Source organism: Daucus carota, chromosome 2 (assembly GCF_001625215.2).
Source record: "Daucus carota subsp. sativus chromosome 2, DH1 v3.0, whole genome shotgun sequence".
Classification (NCBI taxonomy): domain Eukaryota; kingdom Viridiplantae; phylum Streptophyta; class Magnoliopsida; order Apiales; family Apiaceae; genus Daucus; species Daucus carota.
The window spans coordinates 45,492,434-45,505,925 of record NC_030382.2 but is presented as its reverse complement, the minus strand read 5'-3'; the positions used below and the strand labels follow the sequence as shown (position 1 = coordinate 45,505,925).

At 34.4% G+C, this 13,492-nt stretch overlaps 1 protein-coding gene across 2 annotated transcripts; it reads left to right on the top strand.

The window, feature by feature from the left end:
• Positions 1 to 1,453: 1,453 nt before the first annotated feature.
• LOC108209437 (K(+) efflux antiporter 2, chloroplastic) lies at positions 1,454 to 13,345 on the top strand. Of its 2 annotated transcripts, none has more exons than XM_064087788.1 (21): positions 1,454 to 1,601; positions 2,061 to 3,778; positions 3,986 to 4,157; positions 4,262 to 4,352; positions 4,731 to 4,867; positions 4,969 to 5,028; positions 5,136 to 5,255; positions 5,940 to 6,008; positions 6,359 to 6,424; positions 6,646 to 6,735; positions 7,002 to 7,106; positions 7,451 to 7,579; positions 7,829 to 8,038; positions 9,229 to 9,378; positions 9,797 to 9,850; positions 9,958 to 10,016; positions 10,824 to 10,890; positions 10,989 to 11,165; positions 11,774 to 11,830; positions 12,846 to 12,920; positions 13,065 to 13,345. In XM_064087788.1, the coding sequence occupies exons 2-21, from the start codon at positions 2,124 to 2,126 to the stop codon at positions 13,185 to 13,187; spliced, it is 3,666 nt and encodes a 1,221-aa protein (XP_063943858.1). In that variant the 5' UTR covers positions 1,454 to 1,601; positions 2,061 to 2,123; the 3' UTR covers positions 13,188 to 13,345. The 2 variants fall into 2 exon arrangements, with proteins under 2 accessions (XP_063943858.1, XP_063943857.1); XM_064087787.1 differs by having other exon boundaries at positions 2,061 to 3,797; positions 3,948 to 4,157.
• Positions 13,346 to 13,492: the final 147 nt, after the last annotated feature.

Genomic DNA, 13,492 nt, shown 5'->3' with positions numbered 1-13,492 from the left:
TTATGCTTATAAGTTATATCGTAAAACATAGCATTATCCGACATATAAAAGTAATTACTCCGCATTTTGATTACAATATTTATGTTGCAAAACATAATTTAGGTTATCGAACGTTTACAAATATTATTAAACAAAAATAATTAATTTAAAATGATTAGATTATATCTTTTCCAGTTTTATATCCACTACTCTTAATATTTTTATGTACTCCATAAAATTTGATATTATATATAGTAAATTCTATTGAACCAAAACAACTAAACATTAAAAATCCAATAATAAATTTAGCTTTTAAATGTAATGCAAGGAGGAGCCGAAGGGACGTACCTTTTCAATTTGCCAATAGACAACAACAATTTATAAAATTATTAACATATATATTTTTATCACAAGTTCAACACAAAATTAAGAATTCTAGTGGATAGTTTTAGAAGGAAGGGGCCATACAAATCTGAGACAGACTTCCGACTCACTGGCATCATATTTGTTAATACAGTTGGAAATTTACAACTTTAAGCTCATAATTCACATGTAAAAGCCTTCATGCAAAGCAACTAAAATGTCATAATTATCAAACCACTTAGGGGTCGTTTGGTTCGAGCTTTCCTGGTATCAGGTATGGGTTTTGTTCATTCCAAACCCATACCTGGTGTTTGGTTGAAAATTTTCTTCCATCAAACCCATTCCTCAAACCCACAAGGTATGAGATTTTCATACCCAAGAGGGGAGGTGGGTATGAAACATGGGTTTCAGGAATCAAACTTTTTTCCTTTTATTTTCATTATTATTTTTATCATTTCATGTAGATTATTAATACAAAATGAAATTACTGACTCAAGAATATATATAAATATTAATTTAATAATATTTTAAATTAATTACAATTAATAACTCATAAATTTTATAATTCAACCATATTGATTCCACCACTCAACCAAACACCTGATATCAGAAATGATACCTCAAACCTATACCAGCTTAACCCGATTCCTCATTCCAACCTCATACCCTCTCGTCAACCAAACGACCCCTTATAAAGAAAAACTTTTTTTAAAGGGTTTATATGGAGTATACAATCTCAAGGAGGCAAGTTTTTTTGGAGCTTGTTATTTTTTCTGTGCCAAGCATCTTATTGCATCTTCTTTGTGTTTGTGTTGTTAGGTATTTTAAATTTTTTATAAAATATAATTTCATCATTTATTTTTAATTATAAGAAAAACAGTTGCGAGTTTCCAAGCAACGGTCAACTTCTATAATTTTATGATTAATCATTAATAATAAAATGAAAATATATATTTTAGCTCAAACTTAATTAAAATAAAATTGAAAGACAATTTATTCGAATTAATATACCCAAGAATATATTTTAGTACGGTCTTATTTTAGAACATCATCAGATTTTGGACACTCTAGTCCTCCTGTAATAAACTATCGTGGACCAATGGAAGTTGTGTATAAAATACACGTAAGTAAATATTTTCTCAGAAAAACAGAAAGCGTGACGGCGGAAAACAGAAACGAACTGGGCTTTAAATTTCTAATTTCATTCGCTCCATTTAGAATCACTCCACTGTACAGATTCCCACACATGATCACGATCGGTTAGTCCACTGTTTCTGTATAATTACCATCATTAAGCTTTGTTTTGTGTTGTTTAGTAGCTGCAATGTTTCTTATTTGCATCATGATATGTATACATGTGATTTACTAGTGTTTGATATTTTGCTTTTGGGTTTATGTCAAAACTGTGCTCCAGTGTTTGTTTATATGAGCGATTCTTGTATTGATTTGAGTATTTTAGTTTTAACTATGTGGTTGATTTTGTTTTGATTCAGCAGGTGTTTGATGTTTTAACCGTTAGATTTTTTCATCTGTGTATGGTTTTTTCTTTTTTTGTTTAGTAATATAAGTATTTTAATTTGGATAAAATTGTTTCGATTTTTAGCTGTAATGGTTGTGTTTGAGGGACATTCGTGTTGGTTGAGTTTTATTCGAGTGATAGTGAAAAGTGAGTATTGTGTTCGCTGAGTTCTGAATTTGTGTTGTTTTTTGTTTTCTAGCTAGGTGTTTGATAAAGGTTTATGAGGCAACTTGAATAGATATTTTGGGATAGGTTTAGAAGGATGGACTCTGCGTGTAGATTTTTGCAGCCTAGGGTGATTTGCGGTAATGAAGGAACTAGCTATAGCTTTTTGGAGAGTCTTAACTGGAGATCGAGTTTTGATTGTAAAATTATTGGCAATGAGAGGTTAAAGTGGAAAGGTCGATCAACCAAGTTGATGAAATTGGCTTCAAGTAGTAGAAGGGAATTAGATAGTTATCGAGGTTGTCATCATTTACGGAAGAGTTTGGGGTTTAGTTTCGGGTATCGTGTTGAACCATTGAGAGGAGAGGTTAGACCATGCTGCCAGGGGAATGATTCAGTTGCTTATATTGAAGGAAATGGTAATGATCGAAGAGTGGAATATGGTAAGAGTTCTGATGAGAAGAATTTAACAGAAGGGGTTGATGACAGTTCAGAAGGAAATGAGGTAGTGGAGGAACTTGGAAAGAGTGAAGAAGTAGAAGTCCCAAGTTTAGATGTTTTGAGGGAATTGTTACAAAAGGCTTGTAAAGAACTGGAGATTGCACGGTTAAATAGTTCCATGTTTGAGGAAAAAGCACAGAAGATATCAGAAGCTGCAATAGCTTTGAAAGATGAAGCAGCCGTTGCGTGGGATGATGTCAATTCTGCACTTAATTCTATCCAAGAGATTGTAAATGAAGAGGCTAGCGCAAAAGAAGTTGTTCAAGCTGCAACAATGTCCCTTTCTTTAGCAGAAGCAAGGCTTCAGGTGGCAGGGGAATCATTAGGAATTACGAAAAGAAAAACTTCTTATAAGGAAAAAGTTACAGATAGTGATACAGAAACTGATATCGTAGGAGATAAATCAAATTTATTAAGAGAAGAGGAAGAGACTTTCTTGTCTGCCCAGGAGGATATTAAACAGTGCCGGACTGCTTTAGCTAATTGTGAGATGGAGCTGATGCAGTTGCAGAGCAAAAAACAAGAACTGCAGCAGGAAGTGGACAGACTGACTGAGGTTGCAGAGAAAGCAGAAAGCGATGCTTCAAAAGCAGAGGAAGATGTTGCTAACATAATGCTTCTTGCTGAGAAAGCTGTTGCTTTTGAACTTGAGGTTGCAAAACATGTGAATGATGCAGAAATTGTTCTACAGAAAGCTCAGAGAACTCTCTCTGTTTCCCCTCCAAGTTATTCAGAAAGTACAACACTGCAGAATGCATCATCTCAGGTAAGTGAGGGTGCACTCAATGATGAAGACGAGATGAGCCGTGAAAATTCAGTTGATAGCATTGTTGATAGAGACAAAAAAGTGCAGCAGGATACTACCCTGTTAGTCAGTGAAGGCTCATCAGATAGCCAGTTTGATATCCAAGGACAGAGAAATGAAGACTCCAGAGAGTCAGAAGACAGTGACTTGGAGAATGGAAAGGTAAGTACTTCACAGAAAGAGACTGAAGAAGAAACAGAAATGTCAAAGAATGTAGTTCAAAATAAAAAATCAGAGTCAACCAAGGATTTGAATCAAGACAGCTCACTATTTAATACTCCAAAAGCATTGCTGAATAAATCTTCCCGTTTCTTCCCAGCATCATTCTTCTCTTTTGCTGGTGATGGGACTGAATTCACCCCAGCTTCATTTTTTTATGGTCTTGTTAATTCTGGAAGAAAGCAACTGCCAAAGCTGGTTGTTGGCTTGTTGCTTGCGGGATCAGCGTATGCATCTATATCAATTGTAAATTGTGATTATTTTTACGTCCGTCTAAAGATTTTTGCCCTTGGTTTCCTTTCAAATATAATTGTGTTAAAAAACTTATGTTAACCTTATTTCTTTCACATAGATGTATCAGCAGTTGGTAATTTGCGATATTGTTTGCAATTTTAGGGCATCCTATTGACCAAAGTGCTGAAATTTCTCAACAGGGTAACTTTCTATACCACTCGCACTGAGAGGGTCAGTCAGATCTTCCAACAGACGGATATTATGGCTACTAGTATTGATGAAGTTTCGTTAAATACGAAGCCTTTATTTCGACAGTTGAGGAAATTACCCAAGAAAATAAAAAATTTAATGGACAAGTTTCCTCATCAAGAGGTACATATTAAGAGTACATAAATTTATTCTCTGCACTGAACAAAACAAATATTACTTCCTATAATATATATGATCAAATAATTATAAGAACTATATGCACTCAGATAAATGAGGAGGAAGCTTCTCTCTTCGATGTGTTGTGGTTACTTCTTGCAAGTGTTATTTTTGTCCCTCTGTTCCAGAAAATCCCAGGAGGTATTGACTTTTTTATTCATTTGACCGGCGCAAGTTTTTGGTCATCTTTTGCATGTGCATAATAAGTTACTTTGTAATACTTGTACTATTATTGTAAATTTAACCTGATTTATCATGACAGTAGAACCGTTGATATGATAAAGACATGATGCTTATGTGTCACTCAAAAGATTCTTCTGTGTGTGCAGATTCATTCCATATGTCCACAGTAATATTGCCTTTTTTTGACTTTTAGTTTCTTGGATGTTAGTAATGATGCTTACCCTATTCTTTGCACTTTGCGGTCATGTACATAAATGTTTTAGGCCTTCACTTGCCCTCTTAATATGTAAAAATGATCTGTTCGAGTTGCTTATGAATCATTTATTCCAAATTTAGGGAGTCCTGTTCTTGGCTATCTGACTGCTGGTATCTTGATCGGACCTTATGGTTTTTCTATTATTCGTAATGTACATGGAACAAAGGCCATTGCTGAATTTGGCGTCGTTTTTTTGATGTTTAATATTGGCCTTGAGGTATATTTTGACACTGCTAAGATTTATATTCTCCTGTGACCCCTTAAAGCTATTTTATTTTAAAGTGCAAGTTGAAACCAAGTGTTTTCCCATCATTGCAGCTTTCTGTTGAAAGACTAAGTTCCATGAAGAAATATGTTTTCGGGTTAGGTTCCGCTCAGGTGAACGAAATAACAATTATCCTATCAATATCTTTTTGTGGCCACAATGAACATGTAATTATATTAATAGATCAGCCCATAACTTGATATTACAATGCTGAACACAGGTCTTGGTAACAGCAGTGGTGGTCGGCATGATTACTCATTTTGTTGCTGGTCAGGCAGGTCCTGCAGCACTTGTCATCGGCAATGGATTGGCATTATCTTCTACTGCTGTTGTCCTCCAGGTAACTAGCACTTGCACATTTCTAGACTCTAGCCATGTTTAATATCTCTGTAAGTTTACCCGCCATGGGCACAAATGTTTGAAATATTTATATATAAAAGAACGATATCAAATCAAAGATTATCTATTCTTAAAATGTCACTGCATCAATGAACTTGGTTTTCCACCTTTTTGGTACTCCCTCTAAGCTGGAAAAATTGGCTATTGCTGTCACGCATGAGGCCTGTCTTATAGATTTTTTTTTAAAACATCCACAGAGATCATGTACAAGATTATGCTTGAATATGTATCAATAATCTTAATATGCACCGATAAGATTACAACACAGATCAGATGCAACCTAATTTAAGTGACGAGTGATTCTGAAGAAAAATCTGTTTTAACAGGTAAATTGATGTTTTCTTATTTTCTCCAAATGCTATATAGGTGACCGTTATATAACAAAAGTTAATAGTGGTAGGTATAGCAGGTGCTGTTTTAAATTTTCATTTGAAATGGATAAAGTTAATCGAGTGTGCTTCAATGCTTGTAACTTTATTTTTCTCTCACCGGATCAGTTAACAAAGTCCAATATTTATACTAAGAAGTTTGCAAGATAAAAATATTACGGCTTGTAATTCAGAGGTATTTGGCACTTCAACTTGCAAAGATTCGCACAATGTTGAATACTGAATTCGTTGAACAGGTACTACAGGAAAGAGGAGAAAGCACATCACGCCATGGACGAGCAACATTTTCAGTATTACTTTTTCAGGTATCCTTGTAATCCCTATAATGATTCAATTGATTAGATTAGTTAAGTTGTAAGGCCATTATCATGTATATCCATAATCATTGACACAGAAAGAGCCTCTTAGTGTGGTAGATCCTTCCATGTACATGATATGCTTTTATTGATCTTATATATAAAGTATAGCTCCATGGGTCCATGCTGGTCTCCACTGACATTTTGTAGCTATCCTACCTCTGTGCTTAATTTCATTTTTGAGGTTTCTCCCTCTGGAATAAGTTACATTCTTAGTTCCCCTTTTTATTTTACTTTTCAGCTAATAGAGCTATACTTGCCTTTTATATACTTTTTCTGATAATATTCAATTTTTTCAGGATTTAGCTGTTGTGGTTTTGCTAATCCTCATTCCTCTTATCTCGCCAAATTCATCTAAAGGAGGGGTAAGTGTCCTTTTTTTTTTATTTAAATCTTGGTATTAGTTAAATACATCATGCCTTTCAAGAACGAAAATTGTGTTCTGCTTTTTGCCTTTATTGTCACATTTATCATATTTGGCCATGCTGTGCTAGTTTTTATTGGTTCCTGTTAAAACGAGTTGATTAACCACTAGAGGATGCAACAGCTTTTTCCAGAGTAGGTGTATGATGTTTAAAATTTTCAGGTTGGCTTCCAAGCAATTGCCGAAGCTCTTGGATTGGCAGGCCTCAAGGCTGTTGTTGCTATTAGTGCAATTATAGCTGGAGGACGCTTAGTAAGTTATTATTATATAATTTTTAATTAAATGCTATTTTTTCTCAAGTGATACTGCAGCTCTTTACTACTGTCTCCATAGAAAATGCTTTCTGGAAATTATTCGCAGTGAAATATTGGTGTAAGGCTTGAGGCTATGTACATTAGTTCTAATTTTGCCTTTGTCTAGCTGATGGTATATGGAACTGTAGATAGATCTTAATATATGAAGCAGGATTTTATATATTCTAGTATTTGTGTTTTTTATGCCTTTTTGCTTACATGCAGTTGCTTCGTCCAATATACAAACAAATTGCCGAGAATCAAAACGCAGAGATATTCTCCGCCAATACGCTCCTGGTTATTCTTGGTACAAGTCTGCTTACTGCAAGGGTACACATATTTCATTAGTTTTTTCTAAATGTTGCTATTTTGCATACAGCTGACAACATCAACATTGGCAGACCTAGTAGGGGTCAAGTAACAAAAAGAATTATCTACTATATTAATTTTTAAAATATTCTTTATGAGTTTAAAACACAGTAATGAGATATATAAGAGTCCAGGTTTTAACTACTGGCTCCTCTTGGGGGAAAAAGACGATAAAAAGATGTATATTTGTGCAAGACCATTTTCCTACAAATTTGGGCCCGCAACAGGATGATGTTAATGCCTGGTAGACTGCCCTATATTCTCTATGGAATATTAATCACTTTATATTTGTTAAATGAAAACAGGCTGGGCTTTCAATGGCTTTAGGAGCATTTTTGGCTGGTTTGCTCCTTGCCGAGACTGAATTCTCTTTACAGGTGGAATCCGATATTGCTCCTTATCGCGGCCTTTTATTGGGTCTCTTCTTCATGACGGTGGGTTATTATATCATCATTCTATTGCCAGTTGTTAGTTCTAGTAACTGCTACAAGCTCAAAAGATTCAAAATCATATATGCATATTTATTTATTAATTGGTGGGTGGTAATGACCCCTAATCTATCCCGTTGACTTCTCTATTTCGGCGCATATGTAAATTACAAGAATGGTTCTTTTAAATTATTTCTGCTGACCAGAAAGTGTTTTGTGTCGTTTTCAATATAAAAGCTACCTTTTGGCTTTCAGGTAGGAATGTCCATTGATCCGAAACTTCTCCTTTCGAACTTTCCGGTTATTATGGGGACATTAGGACTATTAATTGGTGGAAAAACTATATTGGTTGCTCTGATTGGCAAGGTTTTTGGTGTCTCCATTATATCTGCGATAAGAGTTGGTCTTCTACTTGCTCCAGGTGGAGAATTCGCGTTTGTGGCTTTTGGCGAAGCTGTCAATCAGGTTTGTTTAGGCTACTAAAAAACAGAATATCTTTTGTGCCTATTCCTAGCTTGAAATATATGCTCAAAGCATATCGTCCCGAATCATGAGGCTCATGAAGAGTAACTGATGTCATGTCCAAGCTTCAGCAACATATATAGGGTTTTGTTTTGTTTGGATTTGCTTGGTTTCTGTACTTTTCTTGATTTAATTGATGTACGTGGTGTTGCTGTGTTTATACGTTATATATACTAGCTTATATCCCATGCAATGCACTGGTTACTTTTAATATTTGTTATTATATTATTTGTATATGTATTATATCATTTATATAGATTTGTAAAATAGTGAGGTCTTAGAGTTCTTCTTACTTTTATGTATTTTAATTAAAAAAATTCAAAATAATTTAAAACTAACGAGGCCGTTAATACCAACCATGTGCCAAAGCCCGGGTACCGACTTACAACCAACTACCAAACTTTTAATGTTTCAGCTTTAGTAATATGGTAAAGTAATAGTATAGACAGGCACGAAAGGGAGATAGTCTTGTGCAGTTATGGATCCAGGAATGGCTTCAGGATACACAGTTCATATATGGTTGTGTTTCTAGGCCTTTAAACCTTTTTGATAAAAGAATAATCTGAACTTGACTTCTTACAGAATGCTTGATACTTGGGCAATCTAATATCATACGGCAGAAAGGATGTATCAAAGATATGTGTTCTGAATAAGGGTTTGAAAAATATTCCTGCTAAAGATTTCAGGGTCAAACTTAGGCACTACTGCACTAAGAAATAGTTTACAGGAAGATTACACTTCTAAGGAGAATGATAAATGAGAATTGAGGTTCTGTAGACATCAACTTAAAGGAGTTCTTATTTTGTGTTCAAATCTCATTTAAAAGGACTCTAGAACTCGGCAGTTATGTAGATTCAAGTTGGAAATGTGAGGAGCAACACTTGAAGTATACTGCAATGACCAAGTTGAGCATATTCTTGTCAATATCATAAATTGGTGGCTAGCATGAGAGAAATGATTTGCCGAAGCACCTGAAGTTGACTTCATCTACGTCTACTTGAATGCATAACTAACTTATTCTACTTGAATGCATAACTAACTTATTGAATAATAAAATTAGCAATAATGCAATTTCTTGCATCATATGTCATTGATAGGACAATAGCAACCAACATTCACTTGATTTTTTTCAGGGTATAATGTCTTCTCAGATGTCATCTCTGCTGTTTCTGGTTGTTGGAATCTCAATGGCTCTTACACCATGGTTAGCTGCTGGAGGTCAGTTAATAGCTTCTCGTTTTGAGCAGCATGATGTCCGAAGTTTATTACCTGTTGAGAGTGAGGTAAATATTCAGCTATCATTTTGTAAATTTAAGATGGTTTAATACATAATTTTTCTTATGACTTTCTTAATCTAATTAGAAAAACTCATGGCTCAATTCTCGTGAAGCAAAAATAAAATTATGATGTCTGCTTTAAGCTCCTGGTAATTAGTATTATATATATGACTGTCCAGTTACTAGTGTATGCCACCCTATTCTTTTCATCATCAATTCTAAAATGTAATAGCATCAAATTATGCTGCATAGGTCAATATAACTTTCATAATTTCTCTCTTGAAATAGAAAATTTTCCACGGCAAACCATTAATAAAATGCTATAATATACACTGTCATATTTCCATTTTCTACAGCCTCATGATATTGTTTCAGAGATCTACTGTTAGTTTGTATAATATGTGATTACGTTTTCATTTTTCAGACAGATGATTTACAAGATCATATTATATTATGTGGATTTGGACGTGTCGGCCAGGTGTTGTCGCAATCTTAAATTATGTCTACTTCACTAACTGTAATGATAGATGGAGAATCTTGTAGTCTCCTCTCAATATCTAATCTAACATTTATTTTTTTGGTTAGATCATTGCTCAACTTCTTTCTGAAAGACTGATTCCATTTGTCGCTCTTGATGTCAGGAGGTATGAGTTTCTATCGACTGTTCATTATCAGATAAAATGACTCAGTTCTGTTTCTGTATAATATTGTCCTAATTATAGGCTCATCTTTAATATTCACTGGATAAGTTTTACGCGGGTTCCTATTGGAGTTTTTTATTCCATTTCTTTTATCTGAATAGAAATTTTCAATTGTGTGGTCTCTATGCAAAGAGGGTGTAGAAGCTTCTTGCTTTTTGAAAAGTATATTAGATATTCACTATTACAGTTACCACATTTTACTGTACATATATATCCATCCAAGATCGAAATTAAAAAACCTGGTAAATTCTTAAAGAAAGAAACTACAGCACCCTTAGACTCCAGTTTTTTTTTGAACTATCAAGCATAGTTATCAAGATGTCCTTTAGTATGTGGGGAAGTGAGGGAGAGAACAAGTTTAACATTCAGTAGTCCTGATATATACCGAAACACTTAATAGCACATAATTTAACCATTTGGCATTAATTATGTTAATATTTGTACATTTTGATACCTTCATTAGAATATGGGAAGAAAGTAAGAACTATGAGAATGCTTTTAGAAATTTTTCTAGGTATCAGATACTTTTATGCTTTGTAAACCTTTTGCTGAACCACATGCGCTTCTCTTTTGATGTACTATCTATTCAGATAATAAGGATGCTTAAAAAAATAGTACAGTAGTTTTTAAGGTACCGGATATTTTTATGTTGTGTAAACCAAATTTTGAAGTAGAGATGCTTAAGGTTTGATGTACTATATATTGCTAAATAAATGCAGCTCTAAAAATAAATGTTGTACTTCACTTCAGTGATCGAGTATCAGTTGGGCGTGCACTCGACCTTCCCGTCTACTTCGGTGATGCTGGTAGTAGAGAGGTGAGATCATTTAGGGTGATTTGTTTTTTTTATTAATAAAACAATAATAAATTCTTGAGATAACATGCTAATCTGCTTAGTGCTTGCATGGTTGGCAGGTTCTGCATAAAATTGGGGCTGAAAGAGCTTGTGCTGCGGCTATAACTTTAGATACTCCAGGTGCAAATTATAGAACTGTTTGGGCTCTGAACAAGTATTTTCCCAATGTGAAGACCTTTGTGCGTGCTCATGATGTTGATCATGGGATTAATCTAGAAAAGGCTGGTGCAACAGCGGTATTTTTCTGCTATATTTTATATTTTGTGTTTTATATCTCTTGATCTTCTCATCCAGTTGATTTTGCAAATTATTATTATATGATCTTTGTACTTCTTTCCTTTGACATAAATGCTTATAATGGTGACGTATACAACAGTGGCATTTCGTGTGAAGTTAAGTTTATCGTATACATTCATGATTCATCATACAAATTAGGCATCTAGAGGTTATAATTAGCATAAAAAAAAAGGCAATTCTGTCCCAAGACATGCAGAATGAAGAGAAATATAGATAATTTAAACATTCTTTTACCAGAAAAGGAAGGGACACTACAGACAACAAGACATCTCAAACTACCAGACTTATCATTAACTGAAACTTAACTTAGGTTTCACAATAAAGGACTTGCTTTCAAAAATATATATATAAGATTCATAATACTGATTGAGTACACAGTGTTCCTAAAAATTATCCATGATTTTTCTCCTCTGTAGATATTAACTTGATCAATTTTAAATGTCAGGATTTACCTCTTGTACTGTTCTTGGGAATTGTCTCCATGCATAGCTTTTCTTAATTGGAAATTACTTGTTCATATAAAATATTTGGGTTGACATTTGTGCAGGTTGTCCCAGAGACCTTAGAACCAAGCTTACAGTTGGCAGCTGCTGTTCTTGCACAAGTAAGCTTTATCGTGTTGTAAATTTAACGTCTCATATATCGAGTTCTTTACTTGTACTTCGAAATTCTTTACTGGTAGAGAAAATATATAGATTTTGTATATAGATAGAGCTGCTTTGTCTATAGTCTATTATTTGTTTGTTTGATGCATAAACACCCGTTGTGACTGTAACCCTTTGCTGGGGTGATCTATAAAGTTCTCCTTATGGGAGGTACACAATACTCACAATGCAATAACAAGTTCCCACTTCCTAGATAAATTTAATTACAAAAAAATGTGTGCAATTAATAAAATCAATGTTGCATGGTTGTCGGTTACTGAATAGTTCCTATATTTCCAAATAATTGTGGGCACATACCTCTATTCTAAACAGAAATTGTAGAAATATTTGTAGTAAATAGGTAAGAAAATTTAAAAAAGTTATTGTAACATATGGGGCATGCGCCCCTCCCTCCCTCCCTCAGGCCGCATGCTGAATAGGTCAATTTTTAATATTAATCTCATATTCTTATTGTAGTGCTTGATCTCTTATTCCATCTTTTTCCCAAGAGAAACCAACACACTTGGAAATCACAAATTCTCAGTGATCTTCTCATTTTTTTAGAAGTTCGGAATATTTAAGTTACAGTAATAATTTAACAGGGCGGCCACTGTTTGCTAATTTAAATCATAATTGTTATAGGTCTCATGCCCAATTCTTTGTACTTGATTGGAGTCATAAATTGCGGTACATTTGTTACGAGGTTCACTATATTAACATATACATTTGAAAAAATAAGGATCTTATGGTCAGATCATGTATTCATGTGAATCCTGGGCAGATTGTCTGTTTCGTCGTTTGAGAGTGTGGCTGAACCTATTCTTGAATGTTAGCCTGGCTGATTCTCTTTTCTTCTTCTTCTTTTCTTTGAAAAAGGAACAAAACTGGCTTTTAGGTGGCATTTAGCACTCATCAAATTTGATAGTTGTATTTCTGTTTCTATGTACGAGTTTTAATATTTTTTCCCATTCATAGGCTAAACTCCCGATGTCTGAGATAACAGCAGCTATTAATGAGTTTAGGTCCCGTCATCTTTCTGAGCTTACTGAGGTATGTAATCTTGGTCTTTCTTAGTGGCATGATTGCGGTAGAGCTTGGTGCTCCTTCCCACCTTTGTGGGATAACTTCTTTGGAAGTTTGTAATTTAAATTCACTGAACTTTTCTTACATGCTATGATATGTTTATTGGTGCAGCTGTGTGAAGCCAGCGGGAGCTCTCTTGGTTATGGTTATTCTCGGATGATGACTAAACCTAAATCACCACCATTAGATCTCTCGGACGAGGACGAAGTAACTGAAGGAACTCTAGCAATATAGCCTTCATATAAAGACGGAAAGAAATATAAAAGAATAGAAAAAATATATGTTTTCTGTGTACTGTGTAGCAATTTCTTGACCTGTATTGACAAGAGTTAAAGAAATTCACGGTCGTCTTAATCGGTTTCCAATTTACTAGCTGACTAGCTTTCGCCCGATGACTTTCGCTTACTAACACATTTCTAGGCCATTAACATTCGGGAAAATATTTTTTGGAAAAATATCCTGATTTTCATGTTTTCGGGAGCAGGAAATGTTTTGCCAAGCAGGAAAGTTTCTTTAAAAAATGCTTGAAATTCCTGAAA

Bases quoted from the DNA above. Each gene is read 5' to 3' on its own strand.
- LOC108209437 (XM_064087787.1), top strand. From the start codon at position 2,124: ATGGACTCTGCGTGTAGATTTTTGCAGCCTAGGGTGATTTGCGGTAAT. The intron at 10,891-10,988 runs GTGAGATCATTT...CATGGTTGGCAG, and splicing joins GTGATGCTGGTAGTAGAGAG to GTTCTGCATAAAATTGGGGC. The intron at 12,921-13,064 runs GTATGTAATCTT...TTATTGGTGCAG, and splicing joins ATCTTTCTGAGCTTACTGAG to CTGTGTGAAGCCAGCGGGAG.